At 39.2% G+C, this 18,224-nt stretch overlaps 1 protein-coding gene across 1 annotated transcript in view; it reads right to left on the bottom strand.

The window, feature by feature from the left end:
* The window catches only part of ANKFN1 (ankyrin repeat and fibronectin type III domain containing 1), a 60,014-nt gene extending 49,636 nt beyond the window's left edge, over positions 1-10,378 (bottom strand). Inside the window, exons 1-2 of the mRNA XM_053994818.1 lie at positions 10,193-10,378; positions 2,868-3,078 (exon numbers count right to left, since the gene is read on the bottom strand). Of these exons, the coding sequence (XP_053850793.1) occupies positions 2,868-3,078; positions 10,193-10,378 (397 nt within the window). The remainder of the gene's footprint in view (positions 1-2,867; positions 3,079-10,192) is intronic.
* Positions 10,379-18,224: the final 7,846 nt, after the last annotated feature.

Genomic DNA, 18,224 nt, shown 5'->3' with positions numbered 1-18,224 from the left:
GAATAACCCTACTGATGTGAAAAGTGGCCTGGGATCTTTACAGCCACGGGAGAGCAAAGAATTACTCAACACCTCTGACATCCAAAGGGTTGTTTTTGAAGAATGTTTGTCTCTAAGACTTTGCTTTCAGAAGTTGGCTTGAAGCCATCTTTCTTAAGTTTGATCATTTTTCATATGGACATCAGGGACATATGGCCAGGCTCCCTGGAACCTGCTGGTATCCTCAGAACTGTTGTTTACTGGGAGGCCAGAGGTGATAGGGTTTCCTGGATCCATGCCTACAATAAACATGCAACACATCTGATAGCACAACAGGACTGAGGAAGGAGATTTTATGTGCCAGAGCTTCAGGTGGTTGAGCATTGGCATTGGTTCAAGTTCTCACTAAGGATCTGGCTCTATCTGTTTAATCAAGGCTCAGATCCACATTTGTCGAGTCTCTGATGTCCAATCAGCCAGTGGGAATTTTAATCTTATTTTTATTTGGGTTCACATGAACAAGACAAACCATGAGTATGTGATGAACGATAGTAACTGAAAAGATAACACTTTGTCTTCTCCCCAACTAAATTAATATTTTAAATGCTGTACTCTCTGATCTTAGTTACTTTGTTTTTAAAAGATGTTGCGTTCCTGTTGGAGATTTATACAATCTGAGTTCCATGTGGAGATGAAGATCATAGTTTTACTTTCTATTGCTTTATCTGCTGCTGTTCCAGGCAGAAATCCAGGTGATACAGATGGAAGTTATCTGTCCTCCAGATCCTCTTTTCTACAGAGTTAGGTTAGAGGCTATAATGAGATTTCAGCTGGATCACTACAGCTAATATATACAGTGAAAGAGTAGAGGTTTTCTGTGAAGGAAGCTTTTTGTTTGCACTTGGAAGGAGGAATTCCTCTATTTCACCTTCCCCCAGCTCTGTGCATCTGTCTTGTACACTTCTAATCACATTAAGAGATGCTGTGTCCAGTCCCAAGATTGGGTGAGTCACGATTTTACCCTCCAATTCAGCCTGCGGAAGTCTTGCTCAATTGCCCACCACAGAGGAATGAAAATGCTCCTGCTGGGTGCTGGATCATGTTCCTGCAGTCCTGAGATGATACAAACAGGATTTAATTTGAACAGGGTTGGTTGAGTACGAAAAGCAGAGCAGAAAGTCTGGACAAAATAGAAGGTGACTGCCATCAGTTCCACAAGAGTGAAGCCATGCACAAAGATGCTGTGATCCTTTGTTCTGAGGGCTGAAAATAACTTTTTGTATTTCACCCTCAAACAGCCACTGCAAACCCTTCAGGTAAGAAACCCAAACAAAATGACTGCTTTTTACTGGGAATGTTTCCTCCATTATTTCAATCAGAAAAACTAAAAATCAAGATAAGTGAAGTGGAAATTTGGTGGGTATATTTTGAAATGGAAATTAGGTGGTTATATATTCATATTCTCTGTGTTCATAGGCATGTTTGCATTAATTACAGGAAATGAATACTAATTTATGATTGCCCCTGCTCGCCATCAGACTGCATTTATTTACAGATGAGGTCAATGAAAAATTAGTTTAGTCTTTTTTACTGCTGTTTAGAACACTCAAGACTGTGTTTTCCTCTAGATTTGTCATGGTTAATGAATGTTGCTTCAGCAGTCAATCATGTACTCTAAATGCTGTCACACTTTTTTTTTAAAGCCTCACTCATGAACCATGACAGAAAAATAAACAAATAAATATAAAACTAAAAAACTCTTTTCACTGAGCAGCTACACTATGCAAAAATCTCCAGGGAAGGTTAAAGGAGGCCAGAATAAATGATAATATAAGTGCTGTGGATATAGAAAAGCAATAAAGGTGTACCAACACTGAGGGTCTGGCAAAAAAACTCAACATGCACATGCACACACACTCTCCAGTGAAAAAACTGGCAATGTTAGTAGCCTCAAGGTGCAATTTCCTGGAGCAGTGAGATTGACATGCCAGCACTAAATGTTGTTAATTTAACTAACTTCAAATTAATGGCAGAGTCTGCAGTGGCCGAACCCCTCAAACACAGTCTCATTATAGCCTTGCTGGGAATGTCCTAAATATAGGCATTGACAGTTTAAAACAAATTCTCTTACATCGGGGTATTTTTAGACCCATGTAAGGCATCAGAGTTTGTGTCATGGTATATGGTTGATTAATTGGGTTGGTAAGTCACCCTCCAACCCACAAACTGGGCATAAAAAGGCCCATGAAGGAATACAAAGAAGTTTTATAACTACAATATGTAGTTATAAGCAATATTGGTATTCCAGTAAAGTGAGAAGGTCTGTTTTGTGTTTCGGTTTTCTCTGGTTCTGTAGAACTTTGAAATTCTCATTTAAGTGGGATTTTAGCCATTTGAAGACCAGTAGTGAGGGGTCTTTGGGGAATGGAAGTGATAGATTTCAATACAACTGGCCTCCTGAAGGAAGCATAGCCAAAATCAAAAGGATAATCAAAATAAAACAAAGTCTAGACAACCCATCATCCTTTGATTTTTGATGACAAACTCTACATTTCAGACCATGATCTTTGAATCACTGAGTTCCTGTTGCCATATTTTTAAAGATTTTTTTCTCAAAATTGCTATTAACCCAGCTGCCCCAGTGTTAATCACATTAGAAGCTCAACCTGATTGATTAGTTGGTGCATCTGAGAAAGAGAAAAAAAAATCTACTGAGCACATATTCAATGAGCAGATATTGCTGCAAATATCCTCCAGCACTCTTGTTTTAATCATCCTTATGCTAAAACCAGGCAATTTTTGTGTGTCATGTAATTGATTTTCACTAACAACAGCAGAACTGATTTCATACAAGCAATTATCTAAGTCAATTTGTGCTCTTTACTTACAGTGTGGGCTTTCCTTTGCCCCAACGTGCAGAAGGGTCCTGGCAATGGGGACGTTGTTTGTCAGAATGGCAATATCCAAAGGAGTGAGTCCCTCACTGTTTGGTGTGTTCAGGTCCAGTTCCTCCAGGGTGTATTGATAAAGAAGAATCTGAACAGCATCCAGGTCCTGCTGCTCTACGGCCTCAAACATAGCTTCATTGCACTGGAAATTCTGTGTATCAATAAAGACAGAAATTCAGTAAAACTTTTCATATGTTAGTGCTTTAAAAATAGAGAAAATCTGTGTTTTGTGAGATTGCTCCTCAAAATAAAATATTGCTCCTCCAGCCCCAACTTAGGCTCAGCTTGAAGCATGGCAAATGTTTGCAGCAGAACTGAGCTTGGTCTACCCCTGGAGTGCTTGAAATTGCTTCAGGTCTGTGGGAAGATTCAAGTGAGATTCAAACCCATATGAAACAAACACATTCTTATTTAGACATCTGTCCTGTAATCAAACTATATGAGCAACATTATACTTGCAGCGTGAAACTGGATGATACACTACAATTTTGGCAGAGCCTTGGACTACAGAGTTTTTCAAACTCAAAATTTCAAGCAGAAAACTACAATCAGGTGATGAAAATCCAAATCAAACAAGCAGTTCTGCAGAAAAACCTTCCCAGTTCCAGTGTGACCCAGTGTGTTCATTCTACCATCTCAGTTATTTCTAGGTGCCTGTATTATTGCATTTAAGTTGTAAGTACAAGAAACTTTGAAATTTGTAGGCCTTAAAAACAGAAGTAGAAATGGAACTGAAAAAATGTGTTCAGTGCACATGTCTGAGCAGCAGAGAGCACAAGCAGCCAAACATGAGAACTTCCACGGCACTAACTCTCAGGCAGGGAGAACCACTGAACCTTTTCCTTACCAATGTCAAGGAGATAAAAGAATGGCACAATACAAAGGCCCCTGTTGTTTCCTAATTGAGCTGGGGAGAAGCAGGTGCAGGAGAGTAGCAGGGCCTGCAGGTTTCTTTTATGAGAACATCCTTCTGGAGCCTGCAGTAATGACAAGTTATCTGCCAAGATTCTTTAAATTCTCTCCCAGGGTCCCAATGCCGCAATTACCTGATAGGGTTTTTCCCTCTTTGGAATGAATTAGCAGGAGCAAGAGGCCCAGCAAGGCAAGGAGGGCTCAGAGCACAGATTCAGAGACACAGTGTAAACCAGCTCCCTGTGTCCCAAAACCACTGAGAAAATTCTCATCACAGAATACACTCTTTATTCAATTGAACTGAAACCATCTTCTACTGTGATTAGAAGTTAACACTTCAACCACACTAAAACTTCATTTTCTTTTTAAAATATCAATTTGTAGTAAGCACATTTCGACATCTACAACATCAATTTATCAATAGTTTTATTGGGCATACCTGTGTCCAAGTTTGCTCTCAGTGAAACAACACTGACCTGCTGGAACATCTCTCTGTCTCCTTGTAAAACACATGGACTAAGGGTTTCCAAGCAGTTCTGGAAACTGCAGTCCCCAGCTCCACCTTGGAATTTGATCAGTTCTACAGGGGCTTTTTTTCAGTGTGCTTGAAGTTAAAAGTGTCTTCCGAAATTTTCAGGCCTGACAGGGATCTTCTGGTCTACTTTTTGCATGTGAAATATTCGTACCACACTAAGAAATAGCAAAGGTGATGTTAGCTGAAAGTTTTACTACAGACCCCATCTGTGCTGAATATTGGGGGTCAGAACAGGAGGACAAGCATGCAGAAGGTGCCCTGTACCCCAAACTGCCAATGTAAAGAAATGAGATACTTATGTTAAGATGATATTTTAAGGGTGAGATGAGCTATGCAACAATAAAGCAAATCTGGGACAGTAGTCCTGCCTTGGGAATCACCTTGTAGATACTGAAGTACAGAACAGCTCATGCTGGAGAATTACCTTTTTTCTGTAGGTTTCCATGCAGAATAAAAGATACAACTTAAACATCACTGCTGATCATGGGGTTCTGTCACATTGTTAGGGTTTAGACTTTTCTCCAGATGATAAGATTCAGGTTTAATTTTATAATCAAATACTTAGGCCACACTCTGGGGTTGGTATAAGATAAAAATCTCAGAAAAAGGGACTGTATGGTAAGCAGCTCTATTTGCCATTCTTTTTTTAACCCCTCTGTTCAAGACAAAAATGGTTTGTATGGACATACCCTGTCATTAGGCAGAGTGCATATCTAGAAAATTTTAGAAAAGAAGACAGCACATATTTCTCTTGTTATAAGGGAAAACTTTAAAAATGTCAGAAATTTTTACTGCAATGCAGGAATACTTCTTATCATTCCAGTAGCTCCACACACCTGCTGTCTTGCTTATGTAACACCTTTATAGTCTTGATATCAGAGACCTTATACTTTTTCTGGTGTTTTGCCTGTACCCTGAAAGGATGAAGCGCTCTTGCTAGAAATTAAAAGAATTTAAAGTAATTATAATCACAAAATATTTTATTTATTGGTATGATTCTAATAATTCTGTATGTCTTCAGCTCCACTCAACAGTGATATTGATTTAACAGCTGTATGTCACTGTATTGTGCACTCAAAATTAGCATACAGAGAGCACTGATGTTTGAAGTACAACAGTGGAAAAAGAAGCTTGCTCTTCACTCCATGGGACTTCATTATTATGATGCAGAATTGTGAACTGATAGTCTTTTTATCATGGAAGTTATTAGAAATTTAAAATCAGAAAATCACAGAATGATTTGGGCTGGGAGGGACCTTAAATATCTACTTGTGCCAACAACCTGCCTCAGACAGGGACACTTGCCACTAGAAACACATTCACCAACTCTTCTACATCAGCATTCTAAACAGCATTGATTTAATCACTGTTAACGTTCATTTCAAATTCTTTTTCTACTCTTATTGGAACTTTTTCTACAGTGTTGTTTATGGGAGTACAGGATAATTATGCTTCAGAATCATCTGCATTTTGATCTAATCAGAAAACAAGCAAAAGATAATTATTCTTGTAACTGATCACAGCTATGAAAATCTACTTATTTAATAGTGAATTAATCAAGAACATATTACAAAGAGAATTGGTTGAGAAACGGAATGACTGCATTGGTCTGCATTTCTTTTTAAGTTCATTTTTGGAAACAGTCTAGGGGCGGAACAAAAAGGTAAAGCTGATAATATTACAGAGTGAAAGGCTGTGGTGCTCACTCAGGACAGGAAGGTAGTTATTTCTCTCTTCACATTCTCCCTTCTGTGGCACTGCATACACACATGGTTTTCCTTTTTTTAAAAACAGAATAAGTAATTATCTTTTAATTGGCTTTACATATGTGCACAAAAGTTAAATGAGTTAGCGTTTGTAGAGTGCTACCCTAAGTGCTTCATATTATTATTTGGCTTTAATTCCAATTTTGTGAGAAACTCGGGAAATCTTGTACTACATCTGAGAAATTTCTTCCATTATATAAACCAAAAATTCACTATTACATGATAATAAAAGAGAGAGGGCCTACTTCACTATTATAGCTGAAATTAACCCAAATTACGGCTGACAAAAGCATTTTGTCTTTTTTAAATACACACACACACTCACGCATCACTTAACAGATTTTACCTACCTGTCAAATTGCTGTAGGATTATTTTTAAAGTTTTGATTTAGTTATTGTGATTTAGACCTGCTGCTGTGCCTTTGAAAACACATATTCAGACTTCTGCTTGACAAATGAAATACCTGAAGTATTTGTGAAATTTTGACCCTAAGTAAGTTGCTGAGCAGAATCTAAGCATATGTTTAAGTTAAATTTATCATAAACTCTGTTGCCAACTGACCTGGTGGCAAGAATGTCTCACCAAAAGGGAAAAAATAAAAGTAAATTTCTATTTCTTCATTTCATTAGAAATCTGATTGAAAAAACTGCACTTATTTAAATGAGAAACAGAACATGACTATTATAAGCTACTTCATCCAATCCAAACAATTGGAAATATTAGGTTTTCCAAACGAGCAATTCAGACACAAAATAGGCTGAAATACATTGGCAAGTCTTGTAACTTCAAAGAGTGCAAAATCATGGCAGCTGTGATGTGGCCTTCCTAACTGGTCATGTGTGCATCCCTCATCCATAGAAGAGCACATCAAACTCTGCTAGACAGTCAAAAAACATCCTGGAAAGGCAGCAAGTTATCTAGTACATCTTCACCCATGCTAGTGAACTGCCCCATTTGGAAATTTGCATCCAGTCCAGAAAAACATTCTACACACCTGACCAACTTTTCCCCAGCCATTTGCTTTCACACAGAAAACAGAAATATATTTGAAAATTATATAGTTTGCTGCAAAAAGCTTATCACATTCCATGTAGAAGACTCTCTAGTATTGCAGCATGTTTCAGACATCTGCAGCCTCAGGATAAGAAATCCAAACAGGTATAAGGAGTAATATTTTTAGACCCCAGTGCTCTATTTTAATCCAGCTAGTATTGTCACAAATACCAACAAGAGCCATAATTTACCTTTACTAGATAACTTTCTTCTGCTCTGTAAGGACAAAAGCATTAAATTCAAAGAAAAAATCACATTTAAAAGTGATTGGGTGAAGTTTAGGAGCAGTTTTTACATTGCTTTTTCCTTGACTCAATCCTGCAGCCTCTAATCATTAGCTGGACAGCTGTGCTATGTGATTAATTTATTTAGGTGTTACTGTGATGCACAAATGTATATACTGAAAAGAACTACAGTATTGCTTTGCAGTAAGTAATAACCATGTTCCAGTAAGTGATTCAGTGCCAGAGTGTTTAGAAATGCAATCTTATGTAGCTTAATTAAAATGAAGTGCCCCTTTCAAGCTATTTGCTCTAAGTTTGAAAAAGTCCACTATGTACTACTGGAGTTGGAAAAAGTGGTAAAGTAGTTTCTGCAAAGACTTGTTTTGATAAACATGAGTTCAAGAATAAAGCTATTTTGGGACATTGCTATGTCTGCAGCAAGACAACAATTTACTGAATGGAAAGTGTTGCACAGCAAGAGAGAGTGGAAAGAAAACTCTTCACAAGCCAAAGCTGAAAGAAAACAAATTCTAACAAATGTTGTTCACTTGTCTGGAGACATGATTTTACTCCTTGACTTAGCTCAGCAGCACAGAAACTCAATGATTAGAAAATACATGAGCTAGCAACTTGACCTGGAATATTTCCACCCCTTCACTAATAGTTTTCTTGCTGTTAATTTCTAGGGAAAACTGGGAAAACAACAAGCAGAATGGATAGAATGGGATCCAAAGCCTCTCAAGTTCAGTGTGAGTCTATTCACTGCCTGTTATGGACACCAGCTCAGACCCCAGACTGGTGATACCTGAAGGTTCCTCTGCTGGGTGTTTGTCAGTGACAAAAGCTGTGACACTCCCATGACAATGTAGTGGGCTGGGGGAAAAAAGTTAGCACTGGTACAGAGGTCTGTGTCCCATTAAATCCCCATCTACACAACATAAAATCAAGTCTCCTAATGATGGTGACTGATGGAATAGGCACTCCCACTGCTGACAGAGCCAGAGTGAAAAGGGACAGATCTGAGGTTCTGAGTTACTGGCTCAGGACTTAGCAGAGGACTCGGCCCCCAGCAGCAGTGCCCTGCTCCTCAATCCTTTGGCTCAGCTCACTGGCAATTTCTCTCCTTATTAGTGAAGTATGACAGAAGAGCCCATGTTTGAAGGAATATGTAATGTGAAGGGTGTATTTAGATAAACACTGGTCAGAAGATATGCTCACAGACTGGTATTCATTCAGCCTACATGTCAATCTGCTCTGGCATGTCCTCAGCACTGGTTTATCCTCCTCCTTCATTCCCTCAGTCATGCTTGAAATTGAAGTTGGAAAAAAAAATAAGATAAGATAGTGGCTAAAAAAATTCATCTAAAGAATCTTTCCCCACAGTTCATACTTTGACACCTCAATTCAAATCATCCCTACAAACTGAAAGGCATTTGGAAATGCACAGCCTCAAAAGCACAGCTGCTGGCTACCATGAAAAGGCTGTTCTCCAGCTCACAAGCCTTGTTTGAATTTCAGGCTTCTCTTACAAAACAAGAATCTATTGGCTCTGGAAGAGCTGAGAGGAAGCAGCCATGGTCCCCTTCTTCCTTCAGGTCATGGTCTTTCTTCACAGGGGAGAGACAACAGTCTCCACGCAAGGTCACGCAAGGGTCTTCTGACTTCAGGAAAGCACAATCCTCAGGGACATAATCAGCTAATTGAACTAAAAATAATTTCCAGTTCTTGCACTGATTTATATAATATATCTCTTACATAATGTGTGAGTATTAAAGGAGTCGAGTGTCCTTTTTCCTTCTGACAAAATGTAATATTTTTGTTATCTGGCCCAGCCATACTCTGAGTTCAGTCCTGCATTGCACCAAGCATCTGATCGAGTGCAGCAGAGTGCTGGTCACAAGAGGCATCTCCTGGTGCATTCAGACAATGTCATTAGTCTTTGCTCTTCAGAAGTGGAGACAAACTCTTTCCTTCAAAATAATTCAGAGGAGAAGTTGAAGAATGGGTTTGTTTTTCCTATTTAGGGAAAAGTGGGATTTATTTTGTTTTGACAATATCCACAGGCAGGTTCATCTTCCTCCAGCAAGTAGAAAAGATTCTCTTGTACACTGAATTTACATTGGGCTGTTATTTCAGAGACAAAGTCCATTCCCCAAAATGTGTGCACTGGGGGTTGTATAAATTCACCAGCACTTGCAGCAGCAGGAACCCTTGTGAGGGTTAATTCCAGAAGGTGTTTCTATATTTTACTCTGCTGGTACCAGAGTGCTTGGCTGGGATTTGGTTGGAGTACCCAGGCCAGATTCTTTCACATGTGATCTCTTTCTTCCGTAGTGTTATCTACTGACCATCATCACAGTCTGGGAGTAGCCTTGCATTTATCTGTCATGCCTGAAAGTTCCATTTGCTCCGTCGTTTGGAAAAATGGGAACTTCTATTACAAGACATCTTCACCTTTTTCAAAATATGTTTTATTCTTTTCTTGTAAGAGAAACATTTGCATCTATAGATTTAATTCATGTTTTGTCATGTAAGTGCCAAGTTACAGCCTTACTCCTAAAATAAAGCATCACCACTTGAGTAGGTAACCTGTCTTTACCCTTCAAGAAAGTCAAACTCTGTTTTGACAAAGGGTCATTAGCGGTAAGGCTGGGAAGAACACACGGCACTCGTCAGGGAACAAAGCGAGATGAGGAGAATGGCACAGATTAAAAGCCAGCTGGTTAAGGAGACAAATGGCAGAGTGGAGTGGCAGTGGTGGGATGGGGCATTACCATGGAGGCCTTGCGGAGGCTGAGGCGGTCGCAGCGGGATCTGAAGTAGGCTTCGTCAAAGGACGTGTGGCTGCCCTTCAGCTTCTCCGACAGGTTCCGGTAGAGCCGCTTGGCAGCGCTGGGCGACGAGGGCATGCTGTGCTTTTTGCTCTGCAGGAGGCTCAAGTTATGCATTTGCTGGGTCATTCTCAGCCAGGGTTTTCTAGAAGGAAAACAGCAGCCATTTAGTGACATTTTGCTAGACCAACATCATTGATCAGAAGCGTGTCACTGAAACACACAGTGGGAGGCTGCTGTGCCTAAAATCACTTTCACAAGCAGTTTCTGCACAGAGGCACATTTGGGGCTTTTTCAATGGCAAATTGCTCTTTATGGAATTAGACCCGTGGATATCTATGGAGACAGAGAATTAAAGATGGAAAAATAAAACAGACCACCCCAGAATTGTTTGCTAATTTGTATAAGGAGGAGGAGTTGCAATTAATGAGGGAAACAATGTTTTTGCAGAGTGAGTTCTGGTAATACAGGTGTCAGAAAAAAATTACACCCAAAAGTCAATGTTGCTATGGACAGTTTCATACTGAGTGACTTCCCCATGTAGTGGACAGGCACTGGTCGTGACTATTTGTTGTGTTATTTTATCCTGCTCTGTGTTTGCCCTGCCCATTTAGAGTACAAACCCCTCCAAGAGGGACTGCTGCCTCTCTCTGACTGCCTCACCTAATTGGATTTACATGTTATCTCGTAATTAAACAGTACTTTCTATGCTCCATCATTACAGTAATTTTTCTGTATTAAGAAAAATTTAATTAATATTTAACTCTGGAAGTATGTTATGTGCAAATAATTTTGCCTTTCTGAAGGGAAACTAAGAATCAGATTTGACCCAACTGCAGGCATAGGAAACTACCTCTATGGATTTCTAAGTGAAAAGGTAACAAAAATGCACAATTTCTTCAAATATTCCTTTTCCCCTGATGAGTGTGTACACATATATAAGGCAGAATGCCTCTCTAGGAGACTTCACGGTTGTAATAGAAAATCTGGCTACCTTTTCAGACTATTTTTTTCTGGAAATAATATTTTTTTTTTTTGTACTATGATACAAATTCCTTTTTGTTCTCATGGTTTCAGCCTTCTTCTGAGAAAATTGGATGGCAGGACCAGACTTTAATGACTACTTCCAATAAAAGCATTCTTTACTAAACACTCACCCTGCTGTTGAGGCTGGTTTTGGCAGGTATTTGTCCTTAAGATTAAAGATACCACCCAGATCTCCTAAGCTTTCTACATCTTCCGTTCTCACTGTACACTGTGGTGAGCAGACACTCTGAGCATAAAAGTATCTTATTACAAGTAATTTCACATATTCTCCACGCTCCTGGGGTATTGAAGAGAGACCAAGTCTCTGAAGGAAGAGAGACAGAGTCAACACAATCGGTATATGGGATGAAAAGACTTTGTTACATTTGAACAACAGTGTGTGCAATCAAAAGGGAATTATGTGAGCTGCACTCCTGAAATAAATGTGCAAGTGTGGAGATGATCAGAAGCTCTCTGGGACTCAGGAGGCAGCAATACTGCAAGGATTTTTGACTGGTTTTCTCTGAGTTTATGGAGTAAACTGATTATCCACCTCCCACTTTTCTATGTTTTTAGAATTTTAAAGAAACTCATGAAGTTACCAAATTTAATAATAATTTAATTCTTAGTTATTTAGAGTAACGCTTCCAGTTTCCATTAGTACACAGTGCTACAGATTGTCCCACATAAATTTCTCCCTTTACCTTTGTTTTCAAGAACTTCTTTTCATCAGTAAAGTATGGGTCAAAACATGGACCCAAATAGGGAATAAAAATAGGCCAGTGAATGCCATAGGCATGTTTGTAAAGGAAGTTTCAATTTCCCAAAATAATCTGATTCCAAGACTACAAATTTTGAATACCAATACCACACAGAAATACTAATACACAGTTGGTAGTGAACTCAGGATAGAAAGAACAGTTTGCATTTGCCACACAGACCTGACCACCCTCAAGATGAGGACAAAGAAGAGTAGACCCAACCAATTCTTAATTCAAAGGCAGGTCAGTCTGCTGCACTGTCTGCTTTGGGATTATGGGTTTTTATTTGAAAAGCAACAGGCTCAGCACATCTGAGTGGCACAAGAGAGGTTACAAGGTTCATGAAAGCAATATGGGAATTTACTGAGGGGTTGTGTAGATATTTAGTAAGTAAACATTAAATAAATTAGGAACATCTACTTAGTAGGACTTCTCCTACCTATTGTGATATTAGTTAAACAAAGAAGAATGCCTAGTATTAAAGCTAACAAGGCTTATGCCTCTGTCAGTGTTCTCTAGGCTGATAAAATCCTCCCCCCGTCTCACTAGACCAAACTACCTGCTTGCTGACTTTAATACTCTCAAGGATTTAAATAATTACAAAAAAATGGAATTTTGCCAGCCTGACTCCAAAAAAAGCCTTATCTCTTCTTCAGCCTTCACTAATGCAGAAAGTGTATTTGCCTCCATCTTCTTAAACTCAGTTGCTCAGATATTTTTCACAGAATCTCTTGAAAGTCATCAAGTTCAAGCTTTTCTTGAGAAGGGAGAAGTTGTTTCCAGAATCCCAAATTTCTACAGAGAACAGCTTGACAGCAGCATTTTCTTTTATGAGAAAATACTAACCTGAGCAAGTAAAGGAGAAGCACCTGTCAGTTCTTGGACAGTTTTCCAGGAAATCAGAGTCTTTGGGCGAGGTGTTCTAATGACACCTCTCCCAATACACATTCAAAGCTCAGACAGTTGGCAGGGCTGTTTTCTCTGTTTCAATGTGTACACTGTAAAAAGAAACTGGAGTCTCTGTTACAGCATTCTAGAATGTTGGTGTAGGCTTTGAACCAAAGCAAATTTAGGCATCACTGGGGTGCTAATCAGTGTCACTAACCCAGAAAAGGTTCAGAGCAGTTAACTACCAAGTCTGTTTCCCATGGCATGGGTTACTGTTCTTATGGACTGTGACTAAAGATAATTTGACTCCAGATATGACAGGTCCTTGGGGTAGCTGGAGTCCTTCCCACCTTGATCTGGTCTATGAACCAGGATTTATCCATTCAGAAGAAAACAACAGTTTGTTAGTAACCGCCTAAACAACAACTTCTGAGGACAGTAACCATGGCATGCCCTTGCCACACATGGAAGCATTGACAGTAAAAAGCCAGAGCAGATCCATAGTCTGACGCTGATGGAAGAAGAGAACAGAATCTTTTATAATCTCATCAATGTTTCTATGAAGTCAAGAGCAGGTGAATCTATAGAGAAGCTAAGCAAACACTCTAGAAATCACAGCTATTCAACAATAAAACAGATGGCATCTTTGCTATCCACACAGAATTGGTGAATCACAAATGACTTGAAACATAGATGTGTTCCCTGTATACTCACCATCAATATCCCAAGCAAGTCCAGGGAATAAATGTGGAACAATAAAGCAATAGCTGGAACGACATGATGTGAACGAGCTGCATTTTTTCACCAGTGTACTGAAACAGTAAAGTGCAAAATGCTACTGCAGATTATCATACTTAGCATCCTTCCTAGTCACATACAAGGTATGAAATGAAAAAAAAGGCAAGTTGAATATTCTGCAAAACTTTCTGGAAGTAGGATCTTATTAGGCTGTAGAAATGACTCACAGTAGAGCAATGGAAATGAGATTGGGCAAAATTGTGGGTGAAAAGCATAATAAGAAATAAGGAAAAGAGACAGCTCAATTCACATGATTCTGTGATTGAAAGCATAGGGTTTTTTGGATGCTGTTATTTTTTTACAGAAATAAACTATTTAATGAAAGCAGTTTTAGCCTCCTTTAAAAAGTTATTAATTTGATTTCTTTTACAGCCATATCCCTGCCTCAACAATCAGGTGAAGACCTGAAATGTACATTGTCTTGACTGAAACAACAAATCCCCCAGCTGAAATGCACTTAGCCTGAGGATGTGTTATTGTCAGAACTAAAATTTTTACAGCACATGGAAGACTAATAATTTAGAAAAAGAAGATGTGCAGAACAGCCCCATTTGATATTCTCACCTATGGAAGCCTCTGCACAAAGCTGACCCAAGGCAGAATGACCTAAGGACCTCTCCATACAGTTTGGAATAGCCCTCCCAAATTAGTGTGATCTAATTTGCACCCCCACAGCAAGATGAGCACTGCAACAGGCAGCACAGCACCAGGTTTTACTGAGAAAGGCAGGATTAGACAAAATAACAACAGCAGCTCCCCTTATAACCAGTCATAATTAACAGCAGTTTTCATTTCCAAGACTTAAAGAGCACAAAAGACTTGCAGCAGATCTCTGGGGAAACAGTTACTGCCCTGCCCTGGAAGTACCCATCAAACCAGTGTGATTGTCACTGTGCTATAGCTATGAACCAAACCAGGGACCAAAGTCTCCCAAAACATATTTCATGCTACACATCCTGCAGCTTCATCTTTGTTATCAGATTTCTAATTGCACCTAAGCACTGAACCATTTTATTCCCCATCACCAGGGTCCTTTAAAAGCCAAATTCAAATACAAATGAATATAAAATAGTTAACTTTATAAAAGATTTGTGGTTTTTTTCCCCTTTTTAATTGTCAAATACTGCCCTAATATTCATGTCCCTCAAAAACATATTGCAGAGAAAGACAAAGAAATACCTAAATTATAGATCACTCTCTGTTGTGTGTGGCACATATATTCTACACTCTGTAGACAGGTGCACTGGAGGGGCACAGCATAGCTGTAAAAGCATTTTCTTAGGATTTTAGGAAAACACAACAGCTGAGAAACCACTCAACACTATATGTTTATGAATCAATCATACTTGGAACTAATAATTAGGAATATGTGCATTAAAGAGTTAAATTTGACTTACCAGCTTAGGCTATCCAAGGCAAAACGTGAACAAGTTGCTGGTAATTGTCCCCACTCTTCCTTCAATGAATCACATTAGCTTTGCTGTCTCTGCTGGCTCAGCCTCTGGGCAGAATGAGTAAATCTCTTCCTTACACTGCATGAATGATCAGATATGAAAAAGCCTATTACTAGTAATTACTGAAGTCCAAGATTGCTGCTAAAACCTCAGAGCAGAACAGTATTTAAAGCAAGTAGTGTTGTATCACAGGTAGAATGTTTGGTGCCTTAACTCTGTGCCAGTTACCTGTGCAGCTGTAGGAGTGACTAATATGTGAAGCCTCCATGTGTGAGATACCATGACTTCTGTGTGCTTTTAGCTTGTTGTAGCCTTTAAAATTGATCAGCTGCACTGCGTGTAAGTAGAAAAAATAATTACTGCCAGAGTAAACAAAACTGTGATTGTAATTAATTTGCCATGAAGTATGAGCAAAAAGACATTAATGCAGCCATCCTCAAGCTGTTGGTTTTATGCTAAAACAGCGAGAGGAAGGGGTAAAAATCACAGTGCAGTAGTGCTTGTTGCATGTGATGTATTGTTTCTTCTTTCTCCAAGCAAGCTACCACTACAGCTGTCTGCAATCATAGCAACAAAAGCAGCAGGCATAGCCATAGCTGTGGGACATCTGCAACATCATTGGAAAGCTCCCAGCCTGAGCAGGTTACGCCTCAAAAAGATTATTAAATGGATAACAAAAGCACACTCTGCAGATGCTAAAGCAGATCCTGTAATGTCTGCATTAGGAGCTTCCAAAATAGGAGACTAGAGATATTTCAAAATCTCATTTTTTTACTATAGGGCAAAAAAATGCAAATGCTGGAACCCACAGAAACCCACAAAAATGTTACAAAGTCAAATGTGGAACATTTCAAATACCCATGTACAGAATTCTAAAAACAGTGAAGGTGACAAATGAAGATAAACAACAACTTAGAAAATTGTTATCCTTCTAGATGGTCTACTGGGTTAAATTCATGCAATCAGAACACTCCAGTGCAACACTGGATAATAGAAAAGAACCAAAACACACCAATTCCTGGGTTGTAGCCAATGACCATTAATATCTACAGAAAAAGTATTTTGGATTATTTCAAGGAGATACCAGAGCTACTCTTACAATCTGCTGAAATTTTTTCCCTGGTTTTATTCAGACGTGATTTTTGGAAAATGTTTGAAACCTCCCAAAATCTGTTGATCAGCTTGATTCTCCCACACTTCCAACCTCAGCTAAGAACACTGTGCCTTATACCCAAGGGCCTCCTTTTGCCCAAGTAGATGAAGCTAAAATGTAGTCCTGGGCCTGATGTTTGTATGCCATGGAACTTGAAGCTAATCTGTATTTTTTAAACCAATCTGGATATGGATCAAACCATTCTTTGGGGGTTTTCTATCAACACATGTGCCTGCCTGTACATGTGTGTGTAATGTAGCAGGCATGTGGGCATATGAGAATATAAAATGCAAATAATGAGAACATCAAATGCAAATAGGTACATGCTTTGCTGCAGCAGAGAATTGGAAAGTGCTATTATAATATTCTATGCACAGCAATCCTCCTCCTGTACCTTGAAAATCACAGGCCCTCCATTTACAGGATTCCCTCTTTTGTTCTGCTCCTTCCAAGGATCATTAGTCAGAGAGCTGACTGAGGTCACTGCTCCTTGCCAACAGGAGGGAATTGGAAATCTTTCAAAAACCACCAAATACCTCTCTAACACTGAGATACTATCTGGAAAAAAAACATGCTGAAAATCTGAAATGTCTAAATCAGTTAAAAATAAATGTAAGCCTAGGAACTCAATTTTCAGTGCTGTGCTAAATAGGGATGATTCTTCTAAGTCAAAGTCACCAATTCAGGTTTTTTTTTTTTTGCCTATAAAGACCTCACCTATGGAACTCACTTGTAAAGGAATGCTCAATTTCCAGCTGTTTCAGGAGAAAAACATAAAGTGAATTTCCAGAAATCAGTCTATTCTTAAACATTTCTAGCACCTTCTCATTGTGGTTCAGTACTTCTATCTTCTGCTTTCTCCCTTCAGCTTGGTGGAAAGCAGCCCTTTTACAATTGCCATTTTGATTTTTTAAATGCTTAGTCCTTTTTCTACTCAGACAGTATTTAGTAGACTAGTAAAAGTCAAGATGTTTTCTTGCTCAAGCCTAGTTCCTGTGAAATACAATTAGCTTTTTTGTCTCAAGAAAATATATTTATAATCTTCTTGACCTATGAATATAAATTCATAATTAGCCTGTTCAAAATCCAGAAGACACAAAACAATGCTCATTAAGGTAAAAGAAGTAATCATACATTTAGCAAATGATAAAAATGAAATAATGAAAATGAAATAATTAAAAATTATTATTGATTGTTTGTAAATAGCTGTGAGAGCCATCTACATCCATTTCTGGAAATTAAGAAGACTAAAAGACCTACAGAAGCAATAGACCCTGGGTTTATGATGAAGCACGTGGAAGGAGATCCTTTAGTCTGATCTCCTGCAGAAACCTGCCCATCCTCAGACTTTGATGCTTCCATTAGAGGACAGAGAAGTCATCCAGTTATTACTGCCCTTGCATTCCACTCTCCATTTTGCACAGAGCATTTTGCTGGCTGTACTTACACTGCTGGCTTCTCCGACTGCGACAGGTTTTCCTTCCATGGCTGGTGAGTCTGAAAGTTCCCTGCCTGCAGCACACAAGGAGAGCTGATCCCACAAGCTGCTCTTGCTCTTACTGCTGCTAAAGCTGCATGTTTTTGTGAAGATGTACATTTAGTGGTACATTTTGTTTAAAGAGGCTGCCCAAGTTGGCTGATTTAGTGACACAGTCCCCCAAACCTTCACCCTGTGTTGTTCTCAGCTTTACACACCACAGGTGTTTTTAGCGTTGTGTTGGCCATTAACTCCATGTGGCAAATTCTGTTTGTTCCTCCCAGACCCTGGGACGCTTCTGGGATGAGGAGCTCCGCGTAAGGTCTCGGGTTTCGCGCTCCATCCATCGATAGGTGGCAGCGTCCACCCAGTTCTCCAAAACCCTGCGATGGTCCCCGGAGCGGCGGCCACCCAGGCA

Source organism: Vidua macroura, chromosome 19 (assembly GCF_024509145.1).
Source record: "Vidua macroura isolate BioBank_ID:100142 chromosome 19, ASM2450914v1, whole genome shotgun sequence".
Classification (NCBI taxonomy): domain Eukaryota; kingdom Metazoa; phylum Chordata; class Aves; order Passeriformes; family Viduidae; genus Vidua; species Vidua macroura.
Note: the sequence above shows the minus strand (reverse complement) of the source record. Positions and strands in the feature narration are given on the sequence as shown.